Source organism: Pleurodeles waltl, chromosome 3_1, assembly GCF_031143425.1.
Source record: "Pleurodeles waltl isolate 20211129_DDA chromosome 3_1, aPleWal1.hap1.20221129, whole genome shotgun sequence".
Lineage (NCBI taxonomy): Eukaryota > Metazoa > Chordata > Amphibia > Caudata > Salamandridae > Pleurodeles > Pleurodeles waltl.
In genome coordinates, this window is record NC_090440.1 from 1,880,928,018 (window position 1) to 1,880,941,248 (window position 13,231).

Sequence of the window (13,231 nt, forward strand, 5' to 3'; positions counted from 1 at the left end):
AGCAAAAGTACAGGAAAAAACACTGGAACAGACGAGAGAGAACCAGTATAAAAAACAAGGAAGCAGGAACGAAGACACCATCCAAACAGAAAGTGTTGCAGTGCAAGGAGAGAAAGAATCACAGCCCTTAAATACCAATAAACAGGAAGCGACCAACAGGAAGTACAAGGACACCATCTTAGATAGGGAAAAACACATAGACCATAATGACTAGGAGCCATAGAGAGTAGGGAACAAGGAATGCTGGGAAGAGAGGGGTAATATGGGAAAGGAGAAAAAAATAAAAGAAGGCACAACAAAACAATAAGAAAAAGAAGAAGAAAAGAAGAACAGGTGAGTGAGGGAGGTCAGACCTGCCTGGAAGCTCGTCGTGCTAAAAAAGAACGAGGCCCCATGCCCAATTTGGGGCCTCGTAATGTGCAGAGCAGGCTGGGGACGCGGCGCGTCTTGAGACCGCGTGCCTCGGCCCGAGCCAAATGTTCGGCTCGTGCCGCGCGCAGCGACTCGACAACTCAGGCTTTTGGGATGAAGATGTGGCAATGGAAAGGGGGTAGATTCACAAGGGATGGAGTCATGGAGAGCACCCTGACAGTCAACTTATACTTTTTTTTTTTAATTACTACAAAAAAATTGGAGAAATGTAACAGTAAGTCTTTTCTGGGTTAATTGGTTGCAAAGACTACATTTTAAAATATCTCACTACTCGCTGAAAAGCGTATTGACTCCTTGTCAGAGGTAGTAAGCGCCATATAAATATAATTACAATTACATCTTGCACATTGATTTACACACTTGTATAATTTATTGATAATTTAAAATGTGTGTGTGTGTGATGTAAATCACCCAGACGCCCTAATTGGAATTAGTAGCACTATAAAGAATGAATTTTAAAAAATAGTACTATTAAAATGTGTATGTTCGTAAATACTCGTCCAGACCAATGCATCTGACATTCTTAAAATGCATGCAAAGGCACAGCACTTGAACAAAGTCAAAAGCTTATATCCAAATCTGCAGCTTCTTTTAAGTACTTGTGAAAAGATAACCTGTCTGCACCTTGCTGCTGTGAATGGAAAACAGACAACAGAAGACGTTGCTGTGTCTCCGGGACATTTGTGTTACTGAGGCCCAACTTCTTGGCAGGGGGAATGGCGTCCACCCTGTGAAATTAGTGGGTGGACGCTGTCCACCCGCGTGTATCCCCGACTTATACTCTCGTACTTGCCCTGTGTGTGTCTCATGTTAGTAAAAACACCAAGATCTCAGCCCCAACTCAAGTCTGCTCTTTTCACGTCCTCCTTCTTCCGTCCTGTAGCTTTGCCGGGTTCTTAGAAGGTCCCACCTCCTACTCTGCCAAAGCCTTTTCTGGAGCCTCACTGAGAAACAACGTGTATATCAATAAAACTGCAAACAGTGTTGGGGGGGACATTTATTATTGAACCCTGAAATATTCCTGTCTTTGGAAAAAGGCAAATATTTTAAATCGCTCAGTTCACTTTATTTACTCCTCTCTACAGGTGCATAGTAGAAGGGCTATGCCTGAATATAGCTGTACAAAGTTGGTAGTGGTGGCTACAGACTGGGGTTAATAATTGAAACATTACGTGATCCAGGGCATGTACAATTTATTTTTCCTGTGAGTGATATCGTTTTTTGTATGCTTAATTGTTTTTCCTGTATGTGACCTAATAATGTGAAATGAAATTCCTTGGTTACATCTAAAAGCGCCTTTAACTGAAGTTTGCTTCATTTCTCTGACCAGTGGCATGTTTGATGACAACACTTACACCTACTTCATAGAGCCGCAAAAGATGACTCACAGTCAGGTAAGGCAGCAGCTGCTGATTGTCTTATGTAAGCAAAGGCTTGACTTTTTCTTCATTTACAAATAAAACAGAGAAGAGCAACCATCTTAAGCCAAGGCAAAATAGTTCCCTTTCCTGTCAATGAATCCTTTCCCCTGTGTGGTGTTGGTGCAAAAGATGAAGAAGGGGAGTCACTTACACTTGGAGTGTTGATCCGGGGAGCCCCCAAGATGGCCGCCACTCCCAAGTGTTTATTCTGCAAAACCCATGCCAAGCAACACAAATAGATTTCTCCCAGTGCTTCAGGTGGAGCAGGGCATATTGAAAACTGGGTTGAATCACCTCACCTTAGGTGTTGAGGAACGTAATTTTTCTGTAGCGGGCCCTCCCATCAATAAGGCAAAAGTAACATGGAGGTTGAAGGAATACAAGCGGGGGTAGTGGTTTGAGATGTGCTGTCTCAGGATTACATTTCATTCCCCGGAACATCTACAACCCATTCTCCGGAGCAGCACACAAATACGCTCATTTTCATGCAGATGCAGATTTGTGGTCTCTGTCTGTACTGTTTGATTTCCCGGCTGCTATTATCATGCCCATAAGTCTGGAGAAACCCTGCAACACGCCCAACACTGTTTGTTTGCATCCCTTGTGACATATTATAATACAATGTATTATTGAATATTTATCCTCGTTTTCGTTTTATCTATATTAATGAGAAGCATTTTCCACTAATTAAAAAATAGAAATATAAAAAGACATGGAGATTAAGGCTGGCTTGCCTTGCTCTCATCTGCATGTCCATTCACTGACTGACATAACAAAGACAGACGAAGATTGAGGACTTGAAATGAGATTTGCTAATGGACTACGGGGCATATTTAAGAGCCCCTAGAGCCATACTAACGTCACATTAGTGTCATTTTTTTTATGCTAATGTGGCGTTAGGAGGCCATAAATGCAGCGCCATATTTACAAAGTGGCGCAATGCATGCATTATGCCACTTTGTAACCCTTTGCGCTACATTATGCCTGTGCCAGGCATAATGTATGCAAAGGGGGCATTCCCCCATAAGGAGGGCCAACAAAATGGCGCAAAGAATTCTAAGAGATTGCTCAGAGCAGGCGTTAAAAGGAGGCTTCCATTGGTTACAATGGGCCTCTGGGTGCTTTGCAGGATTAGCGTCAACATTCCTAATCCTGCAAAGCCCCTGACTAGTGTAAAAAATTCTGACGCTAGTCCCTTAACTACCACCACGGTGTGCTGTATTTTAAATACGGCGTGCACATGGTGACTTTAGGGGGGCGCAAGAAAAGTGACGTTGCACTGTGTGCAGTGACACTTTTCTTAAATATGCCCCCACGTGTAGACTGGCCATTTCTATGTTGCCTTTTTCTTGTCCATGAAATAGAACAAACAATCCGCAGCAAATGTTATGCACAGCAGAGAGCATTTTAGGAGTGGAAAAGAAAATGGCAATAACATTTTGTAAACAAAGCCACTTTTCCCAATATAAAGGTATTTCACCCCAAAATTGAAGCACAAGCTGAAACTGGATTACAATATGGTTTTTCCTTAAAATGCTGCAGATGAGACTTGATCGTATGCAAATGGAATGTTTTATACTGTTCAGTTTAGTTTTTTTTTTTTTACTTTTCGTGATGATAATATTTCCCATAATTTGATAAATGCGTGCACAACTGCTCCAAGTTCACCTATGAGAGAACCAACCACACCTATGAAAGTGCCAACCTACCTATGAGAACGACAACCTCACTTAAGAGAACGCCAACATCGTTTATGAGATTACTAAGAGAACACCAATCATGAAACCGCTATTCACCATTTTTGCTGACAAAAATGTGTGTCTTGGAGGCAAACATGTCAAAAAACTCCAAAATAAGCAATTTGTTTCTTTGTCATAACAAAAATGTCCATAGTGACTTCAGTTTCGGCTCCTGGGGGCGTGGCATCAATGCAGTGGTGATTAATCACGCTGACAGACTCCGCTGCTCAATGCTGTGAGGCCTGAAACATTTAGTCGCCCACCCCCGAGATCCATAAATGCTGTGCCATGGGTTTCAGAAACGGGCTGCAGTATCAGCAAGTTCAGGAAGTATGAGAACTTTCGAAGGCGGGACGTAAGGAGATAAAATCCTGTTTAGTACTGTTTAAAGGATGATATTGAATGAGTGCTGAATTCGACACTCGATTACTACAAACATATTCAATTTACTTACTGTTCACTGTTACACATTTATTTGTGTGTGGGTTTTGTTTCATGCAGTAGCAACAACCTCGTGCAATGAGGTTTGTAGTGCTTTTAGTTTGACAAAAAAGTTTTACAAGCATTCCTAACTTTTGCCACCTTCATTGGGTTATCTGAAAATTAAGAAAATCCTCCATTCTGTCTAATTCATTAAATTTTTCTTAGTCAAAATTTCTAAGTATGGGACTGTGTTCTGTACAATTATAGTTTTCTACGGTTGATTTTTGACAGGCGCCTGAAAAAGGGAACAATGACGACATGTTTAGATGCCATACTTTATTTGTAAATTACTTTTTTTCATGGTTTGTGTAGCTTCCGATCCTATAGCGATTGCATTAATGTGTGTGCTGTATTTAAAATACGGCACACCATGGCGATAGTCAGGGGCACTAGCGTCATCATTTTTCATGCTAGTGCGGCGCTTTGCAGGATTAGCGTAAACATTTTTGACACTAATCCTGTTAAGCACCCAGAGGCCAAATGAAAACAATGGAAGCCTCCCTTTAATTCCTGCTCTTAGCAGCCATGAAAAATGCCGATAAAAAATGACGCAAAGAAATCTCTTAGATTTCTTTGTGCCATCGTTTTGGCCCCCCTTGTGCCGGAATGCCCCCCCTTGCATACATTGGCCCAGATTTAAGAGGGCCTTGCGCCATTCTAATGCCATATTAGCGTCATTTTTTTTATGCTAATGTGATGTTAGAAGGCCACAAACGACATGCCATATTTGCAAAGTGGCGCAATGCATGCATTCTGACACTTTGTAAACCTTTGCCCTATGTAATGCCTGCGCCAGGAATCATGTATGCAAGGGGGCGTTCCCCCATTTTGGGGGGGGGGGTGAAAAAATGGCGCAAGGAAATCTAGGAGATTTCCTTGAGCCATTGTTTTCGGCACTTTTAATGCCTGCTCAGAGCAGGAGACTTCCATTGGTTTCAATGGGCCTCTGGGTTCTTTTCAGGGTTAGTGTAAAAATGTTTCAAAGCGCCAGACTACAGTAAAGAATTATGACGCTAGTACCCCTGACTACCGCCATGGTGCGCCATATTTTAAATACGGCGCACACCTGGTGACGTTAGGGGAGCGCAGGAAAAGTGGCACTAGGTGCAGCACCACTTTTCATAAATCTGCCCCATTATGCCTGGTGCAGGCATAATGTGGCACAAAGGGATACAAAGTAGTGCAATGCAAGCATTGCGCCACTTTCTAAATATGGCATGTTTTTTTGCCTTCCAGCGCCATATTTGCGTCAAAGAAATTACGCTAATGTGGCGTTGGAATGGCTCTGGGCCCTCTTAAATCTGGGCCTCTGTGTTCAGAAAATGTGTGCCTGCTTCTCTGATAGGGAAAATTCATGCCTTGCTACAAGCTGGCGACACCCTTAAACTCCTGTGCCCAGACAATGGCAGTTCCAACTAATAGAGTGACCAGGCGTCCCGGATTTGACTGGACAGAGTCGGTTTTTCACCATCTGTCCTGGTAGATTTTGTGAACTTTAGCTCATGTCCCAGTTTTTAGAGAAGATCCACCAAAAACGGTGGGAGGTGACTTTTTAAGGTTTCCAAAAGCAGGGATAGATAGCAGCTGTAATAAGAAAGCAATTTAATTTACAAACATTATACGGGCTTTAAAAATGGCATTTTATTCATGTTTTTAGTGCCTGTGCTTTAATATTATGCTGATGAGTGCTGTCATTCTCCACCCTCGGTTGAAGTAAAAAATTGTACTCCTTTTTCTACTTTTATGAAAAGTCCTGTTTTTTTACTTTAACATTCTGGTCACCCTAAACTTGGAACATTTGTTAAACTCAATGTGTTTTCAAAAACATGTTGTAGTGTTACTTAAAAGGCCCAAACTTGTTCATCTTTTAGATGTGAATACAACGTCTGATCATCATGTCAAGCCCAGAGTCGTTTCTACGTGGGTGACGTTTTGTGATATTACTTCCCTAATGCATTTGCTTACGGGGGGATCTAGGTTTAAAGGCACACACAGAAGTGAAAGTTCCGGTTCCACTAATCCATCCCTCCGTGTTTGCCAACCGCGTGTCAATACTTTAAAAGGTAGTCGATCCTGCTAGATTCATCGATATCACAATTCATTTTCACTGCAGCGAACAACGTCTTCGAGCTGTTGGGCAGATAAACCTTCTCAGCGATGCGTTGTTTGGGCAGAATCTTTTGTTTAGCGCCCTCTAGTGAACATGAAACCAACACAATGTCATTTAATTCTATCTGAATATGGTAACACCAGACGTCTTCACGTTATCTTAGTTGGTTGCTGAGTAATTTGTTTGTATTTGATGTTTTTTCACAGAAAAGCACAAGTCGACCACATATCATACAAAGAACAACAGGAACGCAAACATCCAATCACCTCACTGATCTCGGTAAGTTAAGGAGTGACAATTAGCAGCATTGGACTGAATGTGTTCTGTTCCGTTTATCATTGCTTCATTTGAGTCCTTACCTCCATGAACAAATGGCATGCTTTAGCTTCAGTTGTTAGATAACGTGGCAGTCCTGGCAACAGTTATTTAGCTACCAAAATAAGATATTTGTTGGGACTGTTCTAGAAACATTTGTAATTGTCTCGCTAGGCTCATATAGTAAAAAAAGCTTATACATAAACATGTTTGTTTCACTTTCTCTCTCTCTCTCTCTCTATATATATATATATATATATATATATATAAAAAACACCTACACATATATATTACACAATGGCAAGTTATAGTTAGGTCAGACTTTCAATAGGAAGTGTGTTTTTTTTCCTAAAAACTTTATAGCTTTGACGCCATTTGACAAATCTTCACAAAATATTCACAATAAAAAGTTCATCCACCTCAGTTACGCGCTGTAATTTTTGGAGTGATTCATCAAGCAGAGGCCGAGAAAAAGAGTGGGGACCCTAAGCTCGATATCCCCATACAACTGGCATAGGGAATTTTGGACACCACTACAGCCATAATGACTGAATGTAATTACACAAGATTTGTCAGAAAGCTAGATCTGTACTGATTTTTTTGTATTTTTTATTTGGTCTAAATCTGTTCAGTAATTTTTGATAAATTAAAGTACACAATTTGTAGGTATATTGATAGTTGGGCTTCAATTAAAAAATTCAAAAGTTCTGATTGACCGAGGGTACTTTTTGGAGAGAGTGTGCTGATTAGCTGGCTGTAATATGAACGAAAATGGTATAGCTGCATTACAGGACTAAGGGACTTTGTCCCGGTATCCTGAAAGTTTTTTTTAAAAATGCCATAGAGGGACAGGCTAGGGATACAGAGAGCCCCTCTAACTCCTTGTGTTGGGGAGAGGTCCACCCATTGGGCTCAAAATTGAAAAAATAATTGGAGGGGTTGCCACAATCCTAGGGACTCCCAAGGGACTAAGAAAATTAATAACAAAACAAAGGGGAATGCATGTCTGTGTGCACCAAACCCCTGGCTGTGATCACACCTACCTGTGATCAAGACCTGTTTAGGTTGAAACACGTTGGGTGGTGGTAGCACTGATTTATGCAACAATAATTAAAAGGCAAAGATAAGAACTTCCTGGAGTGTGATGGCTAATTTTGTTGAAGAATTTTATAGGAGTTTTGGTCGCTAACTCCTTCATCGGCACCGGCAGCAAGAGCGCACGATTTCACATGCGGCCATTTGGTGACTTATATATATATATACATATATATATATATATATATATATATATATATATATATATATATATATATATAAACACATACACACATAAACATATACACACACACATATATATATTTATATATGTGTGTATATAACTTGCTACTGTGTAATATATATGTGTATGTGTTTTATATATATATATATATAGAATTTGTCTTCTCAACTTTCACTCACATTTTCATTCTGCCCATCATAGCATGCAGCTGGTGGCTGGTGGCCCAATCTCTCCTTTCCTTTTTAGTTTACTGCTTTGTTGCTTCATTGTTTACATTTCTTCCAAATGTATGCCCACTACCTCTGGATGCAGCATTGTTATTTGTTTTTACTTTAACATTTTTAATCTCGATTGCAAAAGAAAATAATTAAAACATTGCATCTAGCCAAGGTCAGCGCTATTGGCTTTGCCAGCCCTTGTTATACTAATGTATTTAAGTTTGATGAGTTTTCAAAATCCATGAATTTATTGTCATCATTGCTATTGTATAGTATTTTACAAGATGTTAAAAGGAAATTGTTAGACCTGACAGCCTTAGGGTGGTCACCCCTATTCTTTTGCCTACCTCCCTCCACTTTTTAGATACTGTTTTTGCTGGTTTTAAGACTCTGCACACTTTACCACTGGCTAACCAGTGCTAAAGTGCATATGCTCTCTCCCTTTAAACATGGTAACATTGGATCATACCCAATTGGGCTATTTAATTTACTTATAAGTCCCGAGTAGTGTGCACTATATGTGCCCTGGGCCTGTAGATTAAATGCTACTGGTGGGCCTGCAGCACTAATTGTACCACCCAGTTTAGTAGCCCCTTAACCTTGTCTCAGGCCTGCCATTGCAAGGCCCGTGTGTGCAGTTTCACTGCCAATTTGACTTGGCATTTAAAAGTACTTGCCAAGCCTAAAACTCCCCTTTTCTACATACAAGTCACCCCTAAGGTGTGCCCTGGGTAACCCCTAGGGCAGGGTGCTGTGTAGGCAAAAGGCAGGACATGTACCTATGTAGTTTACATGTCCTGGTAGTGTAAAACTCCTAAATTTGTTTTTACACTGCTGTGAGGCCTGCTCCCTTCATAGGCTAACATTGAGGCTGCCGTCATACATTGTTTGAGTGGTAGCTGCTGATCTGAAAGGAGTAGGAAGGTCATATTTAGTATGGCCAGGATGATAATACAAAATCCTGCTGACTGGTGAAGTTGGATTTAATATTACTATTTCAGAAATGCAATTTTTAGAAAGTGAGTATTTCTCTGTACTAAATCTTTCTGTGCCTTACAATCCATGTCTGGCTGGGTTTAGTTGACGGTTTCTTGTGCATTCACTCAGACACATCCCGAACACCGGATACTCAGCCTCACTTGCATACACCTGCATTTTGAATGGGTCTTCCTGGGCTGGGAGGGTGGAGGGCCTGCTCTCACACAAAGGACTGCCACACCCCCTACTGGGACCCTGGCAGACAGGATTGAACTGAAAGGGGACCTGGTGCAATTCTAAGCCACTCTTTGAAGTCTCCCCCCACTTCAAAGGCACATTTGGGTTTTAAAACAGTGTAGGAAAGTACCATCTTGCCTGGCATGTTACCCCCATTTTTACTGGTGTGTCAGTTTGTTTTTGCCTGTCTCTCTGGGATCCTGTTAGCCAGGACCCCAGTGCTCATAGTTTGTGGCCTAAATGTGTTCCCTGTGTGGTGCCTAACTGTGTCACTGAGGCTCTCCTAACCAGAACCTCAGTGTTTATGCTCTCTCTGCCTTTAAAATTGTCACTGCAGGGTAGTGACCATTTCACCAATTCTGATTGGCACACTGAAACACCCTTATAATTCCCTAGTATATGGTACTTAGGTACCCAGGGTATTGGGGTTCCAGGAGATCCCTATGGGCTGCAGCATTTCTTTTGCCGCCCATAGGGAGCTAAGACAATTCTTACACACGTCCACGTTATTTCACAGCCATTTGACACTGCACTTAAGTAACTTATAAGTCACCTATATGTCTAACCCTCACTTAGTGAAGGTTAGGTGCAAAGTTACTAAGTGTGAGGGCACCCTGGCACTAGCCAAGGTGCCCGCACATAGTGCAGGGCAAATTCCCTGGACTTTGTGAGTGCGGGGACACCATTACACGTGTGCACTACATATAGGTCAATACCTATATGTAGCTTCACAATGGTAACTCTGAATATGGCCATGTAACATGTCTAAGATCATTGAACTGTCGCCCCATGCCAAATCTGTTATTGGGGTGCCAATCACATGCATCCCCGGGGCTCCAGCATGATCCCCGGGTACTGCCAAACTAGCTCTCTGGGGTTTTCACTGCAGCTACTGCTGCTGCCAACCCTCAGACAGGTTTCTGCCCTCCTGGCGTCTGGGCAGTTCAGTCTCAGGAAGACAGAACAAAGGATTTCCTCTCAGAGAGGGTGTTACACCCTCTCCCTTTGGAAATAGGTGTTAAGGGCCTCAGAGGAGTAGCCTCTCCTGGCCTCTGGGAATGCTTTGAAGGGGACAGATGGTGCCCTCCTTGCATAAACCAGTCTACATGGATCCCCCAGCCCCTGCTCTGGTGCAAAACTGGACAAAGGAAAGGGGAGTGACCACTTCCCTGTCCATCCCCACCCCAGGGGTGGTGCCCAGAGCTCCTCCAGTGTGTCCCAGACCTCTGCCATCTTGAATGCAGAGGTGTGAGGGCACAATGGAGGCCTCTGAGTGGCCAGTGCCAGCAGGTGATGTCAGTGACCCCTCCTGATAGGTGCTTACCTGGTTAGGTGGCCAATCCTCCTCTGAGGGCTATTTAGGGTCTGTCCTGTGGGTTTCCCTTCAGATAATGAATGCAAGAGCTCACCAGAGTCCTCTGCATCTCTCTCTTCGACTTCTGCCAAGGATCGATCGCTGACTGCTCCAGGACACCTGCAAAACCGCAACAAAGTAGCAAGATGACTACCAGCAACATTGTAGCGACTAATCCTGCCGCCTTTCTCGACTGTTTCCTGGTGGTGCATGCTCTGAGGGCTGTCTGCCTACACCCTGCACTGGAAGCCAAGAAGAAATCTCCTGTGGATCAACAGAATCTTCCCCATGCTAACGCAGGCACAAAACTTTTGCATAACCGGTCCTCTGGGTCCCCCTCTCATCTCGACGAGCGTGGTCCCTGGAACACAGGAGCTGGATCCAAGTAACCCTGACAGTCCAGTGGTCCTTCTGTCCAAATTTGGTGGAGGTAAGTCCTTCCCTCCCCATGCCAGACAGTAATCCTGTGTATTGCATGATCTGCAGCTGCTAGGGTTCCTCTGCACTTTTGCTAGGAATCCTTCGGGCACAGCATAGCCCATTTCCCCAGCAATCCGTCCTGCATTGCTCAAACCTCTCTGGTAGTGTTGAGACAACCGCCATGCTCAGATTTCTTGAACGCCTGTTGAAGTGCTTCTGCGGGTGCTGCCTGCTTCTGTGTGGGCTCTCTGTGCTGCTGAGCACCCCCTCTGACTCTTTCACCAAGGGACGACCTCCTGGTCCTTCCTTGGCCCGGGCATCACCCATTTTCTTCAACCGTGACCTTTGCGGCTAGCAAGGCTTGTTTGCAGTCTTTCTGCATGAAAACAACTCTGCATCCTCCAGCACACCGTGGGACATTTTCTATGCAAAGTAGAAGTTCCTGACATCTTCCGTTGTTGCAGAATCTTGAGCTTCTTCCACCCGGAGGCAGCCCTTTTGCACCTTCATCTGGGGTTTAGTGGGCTCCTGCCCCCCCTGGACACTTGAGTGACTCTTGGACTTGGTCCCCTTCCTTTACAGGTCCTCAGGTCGAGGAATCCATCTTCAGTGCTTTGCAGTCAGTTGTTGTCTTTGCAGAATCTCCTATCAGGACTTTAGTGTGTTTCTGGGGAAGTACGGTAACTTTACTCCTACTTTTCAGGGTCTTAGGGTGGGGTATCTTGGACACCCTTAGTGTTTTCTTACACTCCCAGTGACCCTCTACACACTACACTAGGCCTGGGGTCCATTCGTGGTTTGCATTCCATTTTTAGAGTATATGGTTTGTGTTGCCCCTAGGCCTATTGCATCCTATTGTATTCTAGAGTGTTTGCACTACTTTTCTAATGTTTACTTACCTGATTTTGGTTTGTGTGTATATTTTGTGTATTTGTGTATTTTACTTACCTCCTAAGGGAGTATATCCTCTGAGATATTTTTGGCACATTGTCACTAAAATAAAGTACCTTTATTTTTAGTAACTCTGAGTATTATGATTCTTATGCTATAGTGCTATATGATATAAGTGGTATAGTGGGAGCTTTGCATGTCTCCTAGTTCAGCCTAAGCTGCTCTGCTAGAGCTACCTCTATCATCCTAAGCTGCTAGAACAATACTAATCTACTAATAAGGGATGACTGGACCTGGCACAAGGTGTAAGTACCACCAGGTGCCCACTATAAGCCAGGCCAGCCTCCTACAAACAGGGCCTCTGCCCCTACCAACTCAGACACTTCCTGGAGAAGAGAACCTCAACCAGAACCTGCATCCTGCCAAGAAGACCTGCCTGGCTGCTGAAAGGACTCACCTGTCTGCTTTCAGTGAAGGACTGCTGCCTTGCTGTTGCCCTGTTGCCTTGCTGCTCTCTGGCTGTGGTGCAGAAGTGCTCTCCAAGGGCTTGGATAGAGCTTTCCTCCTGTTCCCTGAAGTCTCAGGACCAAAAATACTTTATCTCTGCAAGAAGGAGTCCTTGTGCGGCGAAATTTGATGCACAGCCTGCCAGAAATGGCGCACAGCCTGCACTGCAGTGCAAATTTCACTGCATGCCGAACCAGAACAACGCAGCCTGACTTTGCAACGAGAAGATCGATGCAATACCAGCGTAGTGACCGGAAATCTGAAGCACGGCATCACCAGATCGAGGCACAGCCGAGCCGGAACGACGCAGCCCGACTTCCAGAGCGGAATCGATGCTGCGACTGTTGTGTGGTAGAAAATTTTATGCCACGCCTACCAGAACGACGCAGCTCCTGTGACTTCGTCCAAGCAGCGCCGTAAATCCACGCTTTGTCCCCGGGTCATCTGAAAACCCCGCAACCCGAAGAGGATCCACGACCGAGCGCCGGAAATCAACGCACAGCCGTCCCTGCATGAAAACTAAATGATGCATCACTGTGTGCGGCCCGAGAAATCGGCACACACCCCTTTGTTTCCACGTGTCTCCTCCTCTGCAGCCCTTTGCCAAGATGTTTCACGCGAACCAGGTACTTTGTGCTTGAAAGAGACTTTGTTTGCTTCAAAAAGACTTAAGACACTTTATATCACTTTTCAGTGATACCTCAACATATACTTATTACATTTTTATCATTTTGACCTGCATTTATCCAGATAAATATTAGATATTTTTCTAAACACTTTGTGGTGTATTTTTGTGGTGCTATATTGTGGTATCGTATGATATATTGCACAAACACCTTACACATTG

General features: G+C 43.5%; 1 protein-coding gene across 1 annotated transcript in view; it reads left to right on the forward strand.

Moving 5' to 3' along the window:
* ADAM23 (ADAM metallopeptidase domain 23) overlaps positions 1 to 13,231 on the forward strand; it is an 842,294-nt gene that overhangs the window by 422,690 nt on the left and 406,373 nt on the right. The window contains exons 6-7 of the mRNA XM_069225976.1: positions 1,763 to 1,826; positions 6,392 to 6,464. Coding sequence (XP_069082077.1) covers positions 1,763 to 1,826; positions 6,392 to 6,464 — 137 coding nt within the window. The remainder of the gene's footprint in view (positions 1 to 1,762; positions 1,827 to 6,391; positions 6,465 to 13,231) is intronic.